This window comes from Lissotriton vulgaris, chromosome 10 (assembly GCF_964263255.1).
Source record: "Lissotriton vulgaris chromosome 10, aLisVul1.2, whole genome shotgun sequence".
NCBI classification, from domain to species: domain Eukaryota; kingdom Metazoa; phylum Chordata; class Amphibia; order Caudata; family Salamandridae; genus Lissotriton; species Lissotriton vulgaris.
This window is the reverse complement of record NC_141698.1, coordinates 41,847,008-41,864,272: the sequence shown is the minus strand read 5'-3', so window position 1 is coordinate 41,864,272 and position 17,265 is coordinate 41,847,008. Positions and strand designations below refer to the sequence as shown.

The 17,265-nt window shown below is 43.3% G+C and overlaps 1 protein-coding gene across 1 annotated transcript; it reads left to right on the top strand.

The window, feature by feature from the left end:
* Positions 1-10,133: 10,133 nt before the first annotated feature.
* On the top strand, positions 10,134-16,444 carry LOC147684503 (olfactory receptor 1f45-like). Its single transcript, XM_086939666.1, has 2 exons — positions 10,134-11,053; positions 16,393-16,444. The coding sequence occupies exons 1-2, from the start codon at positions 10,134-10,136 to the stop codon at positions 16,442-16,444; spliced, it is 972 nt and encodes a 323-aa protein (XP_086795792.1).
* Positions 16,445-17,265: the final 821 nt, after the last annotated feature.

The window sequence follows — 17,265 nt, the reverse complement described above, 5'->3', positions numbered from 1 at the left end:
GTGGCTCCTTTGATGTGGTTTGCGATCTGATCCTTGCGAATGTCAAGGGGGATGCAGTGAACTTTCAAGTTGCTAACGCATTAGCGTTGGTTCCCGAGGCCGAACGACCCCGACGGTTAGCAAGGATAATTGTAGCTGCGTACAAAATGGTTGGCCGCAATGCAATGGGGGTTAAAGCTTTTCCTGATAAGGAGAAGAAACAGCCCCAGGGTCAGACATCGGACACTGGTGGTCAACAAAAGTCCAAGAAACAAAATTGGCCTAAAAAGCAGAATCAGGGTAAGCAACAAATACAACAAACACAGGTTTCTGCTCCTGCGTCTCCATTGCCTGCGCAGTCAGACCGAGTTTATGATTTGCGCGACCGCGCGATGATTAAATCGCCTGAGAGGTTTCAGGCTTCTGACCAACGCTCTCCTCGTTCCTTTCAGGACTCATCGGCTCCGTCAACCGGTGGTGGAGGGAGCGGCAGGGGCCGGGGTGGCCAGCAAGGACGTGGTCAGCCCCGCCCGCGTGCCGGTGGAGATCAGCAGGAAGGCTCTACGCCCAAGAGACCACAGTTTGCTACGAAGAAAGTCGCTGCCCTGACCGCGCATCGTTATGCCCCAGATAGTGAGAACGCGGCTTCGGAATCTGACGTGGGCTCTGACCTTGCTGGACAGCGCAGCAGAGATTACCATAGTGAGAGAGGCCCTCCGTCCACTGTTGAAGGTGACAGCGACTGATTCTTATGTTGTGATTGAAACTGCTGATACGCATGTTGCTCCCCCTGAACGTCTTTTTGAAATTGTTCTGTTAATTGAAGGTGACATGCAGCGAACTGTAAAAGGGGTATTTTGGGAAAATCTCTCGTCTACGTATGACATTTTGCTTTCGGAGGCTGACTGGCCCCCACCTTTTGTTCTCGCAGCTCCGCGAGGGGAGGAGGTAATCCTACCCAGCTTCGCGCACACTGTGCCGAGAGTGGAAGCGCTGCATTTTGCAGAAGAGTGGGCTCTGGCGCTTGCGCCGGCTGTGTACCGCAATCAATGTGGCTGGGATAAATTGTCGCCAAGCCACGAGATTCCTTTGCGGTCTCAGCCACAGCCTCAACCTCAATATCCCATACGGCGTGAAGCAAAAGCTTCAGTCGCGGCTATCCTTGAACAATTGGAATATCAAGGTGTAATTGAAACGTGTGTGTCACCGATGAATAACCCCCTTTTTACTGTGAACAAGCCGGACGGCTCATATCGTTTGGTTTTGGATTATAGGCATTTTGAACTCGCATTGCCGTAACTGTGCAGTACAGAATACTCATGGCTCTGCGTTAGTGAATAGTCTTGAGCGTAAACGGTTCAAAACCACGCTTGACATTTCCAATGGTTTTTATGCCCATAGATTAGACGGTCTAAGTTCCCAATGGACCAGTTTTACATGCGGCGGTGTGCAAAAAATGTTTAAACGACTCCCAATGGGCTACAAGAACAGTCCTGGAGTATTTTCCGCACGCATTGTCTCTCTGCTGGAGAGCTTCGACCCAGTTGCTTGTTCGTATGTGGATGACATTTATCTCACAGACGACGATCTTTGGGAGTATCTGTGTCGGGTAAATAGCATAATTTGTAACTTTGCTGACATAGGTTACAAGTTTAACTTTGCAAAATCGCACATTGCAGAGTACACAGTGTTGTTTCTAGGTTACGAGCTTAACAACGAAGGGAAGGGTTTAGCACCCCACTTCCTGGAGAAATGCGCACAGTTGCGCTCTCCGACAACACTGAAAAAATTACAATCTCTACTGGGCTTTCTGAATTTCGGGAGGACATACATTCCGGAATATGCCCAGCGTATCAAGCCTTTGTATCCTCTGATACAACCATCTTTTTCCAAATCATGCTGGCTGCCTGAGCATTCGGCCATTCTGCAGTCTTTGCAGGCTGATTTGCTCGCTTCTGAATACTTACAGACTCGTGATAACCAAACCAACCTGGTGATAAGAATTATCCCTGGGGCGGTGGGTTTCACGTACCTGACTTTTAATGAAGGAGACACAGTACCTATTGCTTACAAGTCACACTTGTACACATCGGCTGAATTGCGGTTTTCCACTGTAGAGAAAGTTTTAACGGCTGTGCAGATGGCAATTCTTAAGGAACGTGCCCTGTCACAAGGAAAGCGCATGTTGGTTGTTACCGCGTGTCCCGCCTTAGAGGCGGTTACGAAAGCCAGTGTACCTAATTCCAAAGCTTTGCACCCTCTGTGGATTCAATGGGCTGCATCCTTGACGTCCCAGGATGTCACGTTTATTTTTGACGCCACTTTACGGTCGCAGGAGTATTTACAGTATGAGTTCGTTCATCCTGCTCCATTAGCAATGCGGCCGTTGGAGGATTTCCATTGCATCATTTACACTGATGGTTCGGCGCAGGTTGCGCATGGCTCTAAACATGCCTACGTTTCCGCTTGCGCCATTGTGGTCAGGGCCATGGTGAACGATGAGTTCAAGTCCAGTGTCGTGCATACGCAGACGCTTGGGGACTGCACCGCACAATTGGCAGAGCTTCGTGCACTGATGCTTGCATTGGAGTAGGCTGATCCTAGTGTGACGACTTTGATCGTAAGTGATTCTTACTACTGTGTCCACTCTTACAATGAGAACTTGTTCTTTTGGATTCAAAATGAATTTCGTGACTCCAAAGGTAGCACAATAAAACATAAAATGATCTGGGTCCGAGTGGCGGAACTGAAAGAGAAGCTGCCACTCGTGTTTGTGATTCATACTCTCGGTCATCAGCGCGTGGGGGTCCACGCTGTTGGCAACTCGCTTGCTGATGAAGCAGCGAAGTCAGCGGTATCAAAATACTTAGTTGCAGCGGTCACGAGGTCCAAAAGCAAAATAGATGATGACATCTTGGCGGCAGTTGCTGCAACGGAGAAGGGAAGTAAATATCCTGCGGGGTTCCCTTCTAAATACACATACCACTTAAGTCCCGATAAGGTTCCTTATGTGAAAATCCCTGAAGTTGGCGAACGTCTAGTTCCCAACTCGGATCGCAGAGCTGCTTTGATTACAGCGGCGCATGAAGGTGTGGCGTCTGCGCATGCGGGCGTCTCAGCCACTGTAACTCAGCTACAACAGAGGTTCTGGTGGCGGGGACTGTATAAACAGACGCGCGATTATGTCCTTCAATGTGACATTTGCCAGCAGATTAGGCCTTCAACTGCTGCGCGTCCGCCTCAGACACAGTTGTACATCTCGAATAAACCGCTTGGATGCGTTTATTTGGATCACTGCGGTCCATTTTCTTCTGATACTGCGTATAAATACATCTTAGTAGCAGTTGATTCATGTACACGCTTTGTGTGGGTATGGCCACATCGAAGCGCTGATTCACGTACTGTCATTAAGGATTTGCGAGTCTTTGTGGGAATTTTTGCCTGTGGTACCTTCCATTCGGATCAGGGTCCGGCTTTTGCCTCTAAGACGTATAAGGATGCTATGGTTTCGATGGGGGTCCAAGTCAAATTTTCGAGTCCCTACAGACCTGAGGGTAATAGTGTAGTTGAACGAATGAACCGCGACTTAAAGCAATCTTTGACAGCTCGAGTTATAGGCACTGGCAGAAACTGGTTAGCCCACCTCATAGGCGTGCAGCGTGCGCTTAATAATCTCCCTAGAAGGTCTCTGGGTGGGCGGACCCCATACGAAATGCTCTTTGGTATCAAGATGTATGTACCTGACCTCGATGGGCTAGACAGCAAGGCCCAGGCCACGTCCTTTGACGTAGATGAACATTGCAATGTTTTACAGAATCTACAAAAGACCAGAGACAGTCTTGCAAAGGAACATTTGCCCTCCACATCGGATGATGCGCTGCAGATCCCGGTAGTTGGCTGGCTACCCCAAGTTGGAGAACTGGTTCGAGAGAAGATGGATAACAAGAAAGAGTTTGGTCCCTCATATCGAGCACCGGCTCGAGTTCTTGGAGTGAAGGGCACAAGAACAGTCATTTTACCACCACTTCCAGGTCGTAAGGAAAACAGATTTATTTCTATTGACAATGTCAAGACACACAGGGTGGCCGATTCTTCATAGCATGACACCGGCTGTATCCTGTCCTTCCATGGTGAGGCACTCTGTGCTGGCTATTACATCTGGTGCAGAACAGGAGGTGTCCCTCGAGATGCCTGCCATATCCAGTCCTTTATTAAATACTATTCCTGATACTAACATTGATGAGCTAAACTACACTTATCCTGCCGATTTATCGATGCCCGATTTACAGACCCGTTTGGCAGGCCAGTCCAGATTCTCTTTTGACCTTGTTTCGGAAACTTCAAAAAAAACCACAAACATTGCAAGATATGCCACGTTGTTTAAAAAACATTTTTTAATTCCGCCTTGGACATACATTTGGTTGATCCTATTTTCATTCTATCTTTTTATGTCAATTGGTTTTGTGTTTTATTTTTTCCGCCTGATTGATGGTCACTACGTTAAAGAAAGAACAGGAATTCGGTACCTTAATGGAACATTGGTCCCTCTTTCCTCTTCACATTCTGTGCACAGACTGAAACGAAACTTAAATACAGTTAACATTACTGCTTGGCCTGTCCTTGATGGGATTGTGTGGGATGCGGTTAGGTTTCAGATACATGGGCCTACTGAAGTGATTAATGTTCCAAATGTGCTTAGAGTAAACATGGGAGATGTAATTAAACAAAATATACGTTCTGATGATTGGGATATTCAGGCCGTAGAAGCATTATTCTCTGATTTAAAGTATTATGCTGCCTTCGATGCTGAGGATCTGTACACAGATTCTATTAATTATGGTGATTTGTTTTGTTTTCAACACTATGGTAATCATTTTTTACATAAGACAAATTCCAGGAGGGTTGCTGTAAATTATACACAATGGGAACATTGCCCTACTCCATTTGGGGGCAGTTCCAATACGTTTCTGAAAAAATACACCTATTTTACAGACTTTAATCAATCTAATCCCGAGTCATTTTATTTTAAAATGACACAAAAGTCCATGTCCAAAGTTAGACTTACCGATACAAAATTGCTGTATTCGAAGTCCTTTCTAGACAGGTTGGCTGTAGATGGCTACGAGTTTTGGAAAGGAACAATTGACCTTAAATCGGTTTGGGGTACCAAAGATTGGCAGGTACAAGGCACTGAGGCTTTGCACCGTGCATGTCTCATCCCGAATCACATGTTGTTTTTAAATTCATCCATTTTCCAAACAACATGCTTTGGATTGGCTACTTCTAAAAAATTGAATACACCGACCATCCCAGATTTAGAGGAATATACAGGTTGGGGTAATTTTACTGATTTGTCCATTCAGGAGTTGCAAACTCTTTTACGCAATTCGTCCTTTAACATTTCCAGTTTGAATTCCAAGGGTTGGCTGGTATGGCATAGGAGTGCTGATTCTTGCCAACGCCGTTTTCTGGGTTTGGCTAAGGGGTTCACAAAAGTCAGACTCAATCCCCGTTTTGAAGAAGACTATACTGTCACGACTTATTCTGTGGGGAAGCTGTGTCAGAATTGGTTACAACATTCCTCTTTAGCTGCAGTTAAACTACATCTGTCTCTATTAAATGATAATGTGGATTTGAACGATTTTATAAAAGGCCCAGCTAAAGGTAGATCTAAACGATGGCTGTATGCGATTTACAATGAAATTTGGAAAGTTACCCAGGTTGAGGCTGCTAAACGCCTGAGAGCTATTGATCAAGCAAATTTAGAGAAGGTGCTTGCAGTTGTTGATAACAGCATTAACACGCTTTCTTCCCGAATTTACACGTTAAACAATATTGTGTCTTCTGTTGTTGACATTGTACATGATGAAGTGTCCGTGTTATATCATGGTCAAAATCAATTGCGTTCTGTGATGCAATTTGCGTGGACACTACAGACTCTTAAGTCTGGTCGAGTGCCATGGACTTTTATGAACGTCTCATCATTATTTGCCCCATTTAATCTAACTGAGAAACAGCGCATGCTATCAATGAGAGATGCAACGTTTTCTATGTTACATATTGAAAAATTAGAATCCCTACCGTTTTCGGTGGCTGAAGTGACTGCTGCTACATGGCTTATCCATGGTGTTATAACATTACCGTTTGCTCTGTATAAATTTACAAATTGTATGAAATATATAGCCATTGGGCGATATGAACCATTAGGCAGCGCTTTCCTCCATGAGACATGGTCTTTACCATACACTTACAGATGCCTTAAGGAGGGAAATGAAGTGAATCTGAATGGTGAAGAATGTACACAGTCGCCTGACCGCTCACTAATATGCAGACACATCCAGTTGCATGGTTCTTGTAATCAGGACAAACCTAATTTGGCCTGTGTTTTGAAAGGGACACCAGTTCCTGCAATAGTTCCCACGTTCACTTTGTTGTCCAACGGTAGTTATTTACTTTTGAATAACGAGTTTTGTTGTGGGTTAGAGGCTGGTATCGCTTATATGGTTACCGTGTCAGAAAGGGTGGTTTGCTGCAAGAATGTGTTGTATCCACCCACGCATGGGAATTCAGAAGTTTTAATTTGGCCAAGAATACCAACCTTGAGAGCTGAGTTCAATGGTTTAGGCCGTATAAGAGCCCTATTGTCTCAAAAGCAGGTGGCCCTGAGCTCTGCCCGCAAAACTTATGTCCTTCACATAGCAAACACACGCACAGAAGTACAAGCTCTTTTAAGTACTGATTTGCCGTTTCATTTCTGCGAGCTGGTTCATCAAATCTTCAATGCCTCCTCCACAACGAGCCTGGCTCATTTTTTTAAAATGGTTAGCAGTGGTCTCGTGACTACATTTGAAAAAGTATTTAGTAATATCCCTGCGTTCTTTCATTCTATATTCGCTAGCCTGTTTGGCGGATTTCCTGTTTTGCTGGCTTTGGCTGCAGGCGTTCTGGTGATATTTTATTTTATAAAACATGGATTCCCATCCTGCACAAGGAAACGCACAGCCCCTACTGATGCAGTTTCGCAACCGGATGCTTGATTATTATGGATCCTTGCCGCTTGCGACATTAAGCACGGCTTTTGGATTATCCTTCAGATTTTCCTATTTCACCTGTGTCCAGCCTGTGTTTCATTGCCTGAGCTGTGATTTCGACTGGGCCATTGATTTGTGTCTCTGTTTACCGACTTCTCCTGACGTCAACTTTGATCAGCTGATGTACCCCGTAGTGGCTCACGAGTTGGTCTGTTCTGGCGAAAGGGTTATGGCTGTGGCAGCGATGCATGGACTAATGGGTCAGTGAGACATATTCGCAGCGGCGCATGATTTTCTGGCACAGAGCGTTCTCGAGAACCCACTGAGTTGTCCTCTGATGTTGCTAGAGGAATCGGTGTTGGAGGAGCACGTATGTTCTTTCCCATTGCTTAATTGGATGGCTGAACTGTTTTCGGATGATGGCAGTGATTTCATGTTGGAAGCTGTAGCTACCTATTTTGCATATTCATTCAACGATGAGTGACTCTGAATACTTCCATCATTATGGCACGTGACTTTTTAGTAATTCTGAATGGTGCCTTTTTCAATACGAACATTCGATTTTTTCATATGTTCTAGGCCTATTAATTAAAAGTAGGCCTCAAGTTCGACTTTTTATATTTTGTGTGGCCACTATAGGCATTCATACATACATGTTTGTGTTTTTAAATTTTACATTCATTTACATACATTTAGCTTGGCTCAATATCATTGAACTCTGCTTTCCTGTCTTGCCTCTCATAGAGTATTGGCTTATATTTTTCTCTTTTAACCGTCCTTGGATCATTGGGGGGGTGTCATATGGTTACTACATTTCTATATATTGTGTTAAGTTAGCATGTGCTTATTAAATGTTTAAACGCCATATTTTCTTTCTGCTTTGGTTTGCACGTGACACCTAATTGTTATTGTAGCTTTTAACCTAGACGAAAGATGTGATTTATTTGAGAATAATATGTTATTGCACTGGTATCAGTCGTGCTTGGTACACTTGGTACAACTGTCTGCACACTGAGAACTGCACACTCTCAGAATAACCTAACACAAGGTTGCTGCAGGCCTGATCCTCGCACCACGTTAGTCATAACACAAATAATGTTTGTGCCAACATTTGGCTCTACGTGGGTTTAAGATACAGTTACAGGGAATGAATCAACACACTTGATGCTGAGCATGCTGAGAGCTGGTAGCTGTTGATGTGATCTCCTCCTACTGAGAATTAGAGGTATGGGTCCGCCCTGCTAAGAACCCAGATGAGACCTTCTTAGATATAATATAATATGCTAAATAGGGTGCGTGAAATATAGGTGATACAGAATTCTATAGATTTTGCATCATAAAATGCTATCACCTTTTGCTTACTATGGATTAGTGACTATGCTGCTGACTCTGATTTTCATAATATGTCTATTGATATTATACAAGATACTGTGTTTGAGAATGCTGCATTGAAAAATAAACATTTCAAACTTGCACGTGTTTTCTTTGCCTCCCAGTTTCGGTTTGGAATGATAATATAACGAAAGAGTGTTCATGTGTTCCACGATACCTGAGGTACTCTAAGTTCATGTTCTGGATTGTCTAAGTCATTGGTAAGTTATTACTGCCGATGAGATACTGTAGCTAGCTTGGTAAGGGGATTTCTGAAACAAAGGTGAGTTGTGGGTCACCCTAACTCACCAAGGTTCTAGATCTCTGTGCACAGTTCTGTGAGAGAACGGAAACCCTGCGACACCTTCCTGCACAAAAACAATAATTCCTATAATGTAGACACCCTTGCACAATGGTGAAGAGTGCCTGTGTTGTTGCAAGGCAGACAGTTGTGTGCAGCGCAGTGGAAGAGGCTGGGAATGCACTGTGTCTCATAGATACTGCTAATTTCTGCTCTTTTCTTTTGACACAGGGCAGCACAGCAAAGTGACTAGTAATTAAGCCCCACATAGTAAAAGCTATTGAATAAATGATGAACAATCCATCATTTTGCCTAAGAATTCGTCATCACTAGAGATTCCTCTGAACGCCGCATTCAACTTCTATAACCATCCAACTGGAAATCGGGCCTATAGCAGGTCTTAAGGTGACATGCAGTGTTTTTGTTTTACATCCTGATTTTTGTCTATGGGTGCAGAAATTTGAACATTCTTCTGCAGCTCTCTGTGGCTGCATAGTAAAACTCTTGGCAAATTAAAAATAAAAATGTGCATAGTACTAAGGACTCTGTGTGCTTTGCAACCCCTTCTGAACATCCCTGCCCTTTGGGAAGTCCTGCACTCTAAGTGGTAACAATTCCTGGCTCATTACCAGATGCTACTTAGGATAAATTGTAAGCTTTGCTTTAGTTTTGTTCATGGTGCAGGGCTATAGTTGCAGACCCACCATTTCAAATCAGCTGGCTGAACTGTCCTTCCTGTGTGGAGCCTCTAGCTAAAAGGAAGACATCACCTGGGTAGACTGATCAGTCTAAACTTTGCCCCTGCAAATACAAAAAATGTCCCCTATTGTTGTTAAAGGGGGTTTGAGCAGTATAATCTGCTTCCAATGCGACTATGTAGGGCATCTTCCTCCTCTTCCAATCCTCGACTGGTGCACACTGCTCAGACTCCCAGATGACAATCCCAGCACTGCTCTCATGCTGGGAGCGCTATTATGAGTATGAGAGCAGCACTAGGATTGGTCTGACCAGCCTGCTTTGCCATGTAGATAGTGTCTGGGAGCCTGTGGCTATTCTCCACCCGGCTGCACAACACGGGGTGGAGAAATGCTAAGTGCCACACTTAGTAGTACCCACAACTCCTCCTCCTGAAGCTCAGGAGGATGGCCCAGCACCCACCCTGTGACTCGGCTACCCAGCAAAGCGAACGGTGAAAAAGAAAATGATAATATTTTTTTTTATTATCATTTTCGTTCTCACTGTTGCCTATGCTGTGCAGCACCAGTAGATTGAAGCTCCTCCGCCATAGTGGTGGAACCACCAAAGGTTTGCGTTAGATATTTGGATGAGGTTGTTTGAACAAGGTAATATTTCCAAATATTTAGACAATTTAATCAAAAACAATGACAGTTTTAGTGTCAAACTTATCAGATATGTATTTTGTTTGTTATCCATAGATTCCAGTTACAAACATGGGCTCGAAGAATTGGACATTTACGAATGAATTGATCCTTTTTGGACTCTCAGACCAGCCGGAGATACAACCATGGCTCTTTGTGATCTTTCTAACAATGTATGTTACCACTCTTCTAGGAAACGCAGCCATCATCATCATCATTATATCAGAATGTCGGCTGCACACTCCCATGTATTTCTTTCTTTGTAACCTTTCATTAGTTGATATCTGTCTGACATCTGTAACTATTCCAAACCTCCTGGCCAATATCCTTTCTGAGAACAAGACTATTCATTTCAGCGGGTGTGTGGCCCAGCTCTTCTTTTATCTTTTCATCGGTAACATGGATAGTTTCCTCCTGGCTGTTATGGCTTATGACAGGTATGTGGCCATTTGTAACCCTCTCCACTACACCACTGTGATGAGCCGGAAAGTCTGCCTTGTGTTAGTTATAGTGCCATGGATCATCTCTGCATTACATTCTCTGTTGTACAGTGTCATGGCCTCCGGTATGTCCTACTGCAAGTCCAATATCATACACCACTTCTTCTGTGACATCCCACCACTGCTGAAGCTCTCGTGCTCAGACACCTCAATGTATGTGCTTCTTATGTACACAGAAGGGTCCATTGTTGTTTTGGGCCCATTCATCTTGATTACCATCTCTTATGCCCTCATAGTCTTTACACTGCTGAAAGTGCCTTCTGAGCAGGGACGATGGAAAGCCTTCTCGACTTGCTTCTCCCACCTAGGTGCTGTTATCCTCTTCTACGGCACAGTTATTTTCATAAATTTTCGGCCATCTTCAAGTTACTCCCTGGAATATGACCGCGTGGTCAGCGTTATGTACACTATTACCGTACCAATGTTAAATCCCTTCATCTACAGCTTGAGAAACAAACATGTAAAGGATGCCCTGAAGAAAGTACTCTGCAGGTCAAGGAGGTAAAAATGCAATCAAGTATCACTTTAATGGCACTGGGGACTGCTCAATTCCCTAGACACACCCATGGCTGGCTAGACAAATTTCCTTCAGGGGCAGAAAGATTGTGTCATTTTTGATTTGCCTCAGAATAGTTCAGCTTGGGATAGTCTGCAGAAAGGCCAACAGAATGTGCTGCAAAAATGGGACAGTTTCCCATGGAGCCACCCCCAACCATTGACAACTACAAAGATGGCACCTCACTCACTTTTTAACATAACATTCCTTGGACCAACAGAAAAGCAGAACCTACTGTCTGACACATGTCTGAAGAGCTGGAGATGTTCTCACTTATACCCAGGACCAAGAGGTTGATTTCAAGGTGAATTTGTCTGGCCTCTTGTGTGGCTACAGGGACACATCAAGCTGCAATAGATGTTTTTCCTCAAGTACCCAGCTGACCTGTAGCAAGTGGAAAAGGGCTGAACCCTGCCGATGGCATCTGGTAGACTGAGTCCTGACCCATAAGTGCTGTGCCTGAGGTCCTTGGAGCCTTTGAGACATTGGTGGAATGCATATACATTTGCTATCAAATACTGAAAGCTGTATTTATATTTTCTAAAATCAAAACTTGTAAGACCAACAACAACATGTAAAGGAGGAAGTGAGGTCACTGCAATCAAATAAGTAATGTAAATCTCCTTTTCAGGTTAATTTTGTTTTACATTTTTGTATATTCTCTTGGTACCATTAGAAACTAGGGGGCATATGTATAAGCCCCTATCGGAACCACAATGTCACTTTTTCAGACATTGTGGTGGCGATAGGGGCATTGCCTTATTTACAAGGCAGCATTAAGCCACTTAACGTGGCTTAACGCTGCCTTGTAATTAAGGTCCCCTTTCATGCTATTGTTAGGGTGAAAGGGGTGGGCAGTGGGAGTTGCGGTGGGCGTTCCACCTCAACACCCATTGATTTTGATGCTTTTCCCTATGTACAAGGGCAGCGTAAGTAGGAGGCAGTGCCAAAATGAAGACCAGGAAAAAACTGGTCTTAACTTGGCGAAATGAGGAGAAATGCACTATTTCTCACCGCTTTTGCTTTTCCCATGTGTGCTGCCTTGGATTGTTTATGTACAGGATCGCCCCCCTACCTGTGCATTAACAATCTGTAAAAAAAAGTCATTTTGTGACTTTCATGTTTGAAAAAAGTGGCAAAACTGCTTTTTAGGATTGTTTATGTGCGGAAGGGACACATAAACAATCCTCCCCTGCATACAGACACCATTGCACTATTGTGCAAGGGTGTCTGCTTTGGCGCTACACTGCTAAGTGTAGCACGATCACAGGGAGAAATGTAGGGCTGTACCATATCCTTGAAAATATGGTGCAGCCTTGCGTATCAGAAGTGGCGGAGTCAGGCGTTAAGCCATGACGGCTAACGCCTCACTCCACCACTTCCTCATACATATGCTCCTAGATTGCAAAAGTAATGATGTTAACAGTGGCGGTTTCTGCACTAGAGTGCAGGCGGTGCACCCACACTATTTCCAGGCATTTGAAAATATTTTCCATTAACCTTGCATTTATGCAATTCGTTATCTCTGGGCTGCTTTAAACTCTCCCCAAGAATATGCAGGCAACAGAGAAACCATTGACATTCCAATGTACATCATGTACGGGAGTCTCACGATGAGCTTACCTCTTGAAGCCCTCCATTTTCATAATAAATCTGCCACAGTGATGTAGCCTGCAGCCCACAAAACATTTTCTCACAGGGCTATGCTGGCTTAAGCTGTGTGACACGTAAGGCACGTCAATCGACACAGAAAATCCTCCGTCCATCTTCAATGTTTATGTTTAAGTGAACACAGTCTGCCCTCTGCAGCCAGTGTATTTTTGCACAACCCAGTGCTGTGTTAATGCATGGGCACACTGGGCAGTTGCCCAGGGCCCCACGAGAATAGGGGCCCCATGCAGACCAGAATTTAATAAATAATTTCAGTTAAACATTTTTATTCCTGTGAGTAGGTGTGTAGGCAGGACACAGTACACTGCTTTGCCCAGGACCCTATAATGCTGTTAAGACAGTCCTGGCACAGCTGTTGGGTGTCAGTGATTTTTAAACTTTCATAATGGCCTCCGCAAAAATGCACTTTATTTAAGGTGCTGGAACTTGTACTTAACAATTACGTTTCATGCAGAAATACATCACTGAAAAATTCAGGACAGTTTCATATTTGGAGGAGAAGTTGCAGCATTTTACTCATTCATATTCTAAATTTGGTAATGACTATTTAAAACTGATAGTGCACTGAAGGAATTTGAGTAAATAGTGCCACATTTAGGAATGGTTCAAAAGTAGTTAAATGTCATTACAATGTAAAGAAACCTTCTGTGCCACTACCTATAATTGTTTAACAATGGAATGAAGCATTGCACAGTGCTTCTATTCAATGTGCCTAAGTAAACAGAAACAGGAGTAAACCCGTTATCCCAGCTGAGACTGGGCAAGTATTATAACAATAAGACAATGTCTCAACTGGTATATCATACAAGAGAACTGTGTAATATGTGTATCAATCACCTAGCACAGAAAGGGGAGGAGGGAGACCAAGTGAGGGTGGAAAGGTTGTTATTTGCATATAGAAGCACAAATTACAACTAAATTGCAGTAACCATAACAACCAAATGTGCACTGGGAGTGTTACAGTAAGTAAACTGTGCAGAGACACAAGTGATTAGGAAAGGCGGCGAAAATACAGTGGATCAAACGAAAGTATTTACAATCTCAAATCATGATTTCGTTATTTGCGAATGACCCTTGGGTTGCCGCGAATAGCGTTGTCGAGTCGACGGCGTTTCAGCCTCTTTAACTTAAGGTCATAATCAGGACGATGGTTACACAGTTAGAGGAGTGCTCTGGAAGCACTAAGGGGGAGCGAAGGGGGAGAATCCAGGAGATGGATTCCACTTGTTTGGAGCCGCAGTGAAGGGTCACTTAGGAGAAGGCAGCAGTGAATGGCTGGAGTAAGATCAGATCGAAGGTTAAACGTCCACGTCAATGGAAGTGGTGTAAGGATACCAGGGCGGCGCTCTCAGAATTGACTAAAGCAGCGTATGTTCCGGCGAATAATCCAACCGGATAACTTGTGATCAAGAGAGCCGGCATGAATCCGGGGGGGGGGGTTCGGGGGACGAATAAAGGGTCTCAATGTGCAGCATGGATTAATTTGTGGGACCTTGAGGAAGAATGTAAATGGGATTTGAGATTGGTTATTGGTCTTTGGTGGCTAGCTTTATACATTCTGTGCTTGCTGCGTTTGATATTGTGTTCCTTTTGCCTGCATTGTTTTGATTCTATGGCCTGCTATTTTTTGCCAAGAAGGTCTTTAGCCATTGTAAATTTGTCATATATATTCATATTTTTGTTCGTTCATTCTGTGCTTGCTGTGTTTGAGATTGTGTTTCTTGTTCCTGCGTCGTTTTGATTAAATGGCCTGCTACTTTTGTTTTGTTCCATTTCTGTACCAGTTCTCTATGTAACCTAACTGGTTCTATTGTACAGTGCTCTGACACCTTCGAGTAAAGTCTGCGCTTTATAAAAATGCATTAAATAAATAAATTAATGGAGTACAGATGATGGATGGTTCAGTACGTGGTGATGGTTTGAGGGGGTATATCGGATGAGTGGGTGAAAATTGAGTGTTACTGACTGGGACGGTGCTGAGTGAAACTCTCCTTTGGCTATAGCTCGTTGGCAAAAGTTCACTTATCTTGTGTCTGAAAATTTCCTTTATTGGCTTTTATCTGTTTATTAAGATATGCTTTCAGATTACTAACAGTAGCTGTTCCTATTATTATTATTATTAATGCTGAGCATATTCTAGGACAAGCCTGAGTATAAAACTCCTTGAATGCCTATGGAAGAGCTTCTTCTCACCAAGCAAAACATGTTGGTTCATTCTGCCTCACAGCTCTCACATTCCACCAGACACCACTGAATGAAGAGGATAGGGTCCAAGAGTCCTGGATATCCCTTGTAATGTCAATTAGTGTTCTAGAATGACATATTTTTATTGTCTTTATACATTCTAAAGACCATGGGTGGGGCCATTGTTCCAGAAACATTCAATACTGTTGTGGTTTGTTGGTTAGATGGACCACAAACAACAATCACAGACCACACAATGGACTATTGTAGACCCTCTTGACTTAGAACACTTTAGCTTCAGCATGGATTATTGCAGAGAAAATTGTGCTAGTATCCATTAGTTCAACTCTGACCATGCCGAATTTCAATATGCTGCATTATAGTTACTAGTGTAACTGTGTGCTTCCCCTCTACTTGGAAATATTTTGTGCCACCTTGACCGCTTCAAGGAATATGCAACGTCATAATATGATGAAAACTCACCCATCATCAAGGCCTCCTTCAAAGAACTTAGAAATATCTGATGGGGAGGGTTGATTTAATTTTCATTTCAAATTATTGCACTAAAATTCTTTTTCTAAACAAACCTTAAGATCAGACTACTTAAAAATATAGGGGCATATTATCAAGAACGGCGATAAAATGATCACCGCTTTAGCGGCAGGAAACTGCTGCTAAAGCGGCGATAATGGGCCTGATAATTTGCCCTTGTGAATTCCCATAGAAGCCCAGGTTAACACCAGAACCTGGGCTGCTATGGGAATTCACAAGGACATATTATCAAGCCCATTATCACCGCTTTAGCGGCTGCCGCTAAAGGGGTTATAATGTTATCGCCGTTCTTGATAATATGCCCCATATTATTTATAATCAAAAAGAGCACATGCAGCTTAGGTAATATTGCATCTAATGAGCAACAACAATCATAAGTAAAATGAGGAAGAGTAATAGAAAGTGAATGCAATGACGGCTGGAATGGGAAAATGAATCCCCAACTTCTATCAAAACACCAAGAAATTGTGGAGAATTCCATCAGCTTGTGTTGTTTCTCCATAATACCTGCTTCACGACCTCTGTTGTACTCTGGGACTTGCACACTTGGGCTCTGGCTGAAGTGCTCTTCAAAAATAACATGCTACTCTCTTCTTTCACTGCAGTACCTACTACGGAGGCACTGATATGTCAGAGTATGCCACATAACGACACTCAAAGGTATAAAATTATAAACATGAACACCACGCTGGCTCAATTTATTTGCACTAGGTCACATTAGTCAAGGTACAAGGAAGTCCAGTGAGAATATGTAAGCAGAAGGGCTTTTCACCATGAATTGTTACATGTCAACTATGACCATGACAAAGGCTATCATCTGAACAGCAACCTGTATCTCGTTGAACACAAAATTAGGATCTGGGGGCAGGTGGCAAACACAATTGTCAAAATTGCTGGATATCCAAATTGTAGTACTCTAATTTTGAATCAGAAAATAGAATTTTAATACAGCATTTCATTAAAAACGTATAAGAGCTGTTGCATTTGCCAGTCCAAGGACAATTAATACAGTAATTATCCTCTTGGGGATCCTAGGAGGTCCAATTAGCTCACACCCAACCTGAAGTGGTAATCTGCTGAACTGCTAAGCAGTAAGACATCTCTTTACAACAGGTTGGAGGTGGGAAACAGAGTTTACCTAGAAGTGTCAAGTAAACGTTCTGTAGAGGCCCTCCATTCTCTATCACCAGGGAGCTGGTGTCAAATGATATTGAAAACAAAGTATTTTTTCTGTGGGGTGAACAGTGAATATGGAGGGTACAGTTAAGGGATGTGGCATCCATCTGTTGATAACATTATGCATTACAACATTTCAAAAACTCCCAGAATATCTTTCCTTGACATGAATAGCCTTAATACAGGTAATCCAGGTAACCCAAATCTCAGACTATTTGGCTGACATCAGATTGTGGAAAGGGAATGCACTATAAGTAGATTCAGGAGTGCCTGCCAATGACTAAGAGACTAATGCATATTCTTAGCCAACACTGACCTCACTTAGATAAAATAAGAAGAAAGAGGAATCATGACACCAATATAGATGATTATTGCATCTACCTGCTCAGAGGTGCTGGGAGTCGTGTCCTGCCTTCAGCTTGAATTCATGACACTAGACGTGTTCCAAAATGTGATGGTGGCAGTTTGCTACTGACATACATTTCTAAAACACTCTTGGATCTGCAAGAGAAGTCTGCTCAAAACGTCCTGCCTGTTTCTGGAGGGTGCAGAAAATACTGACAGA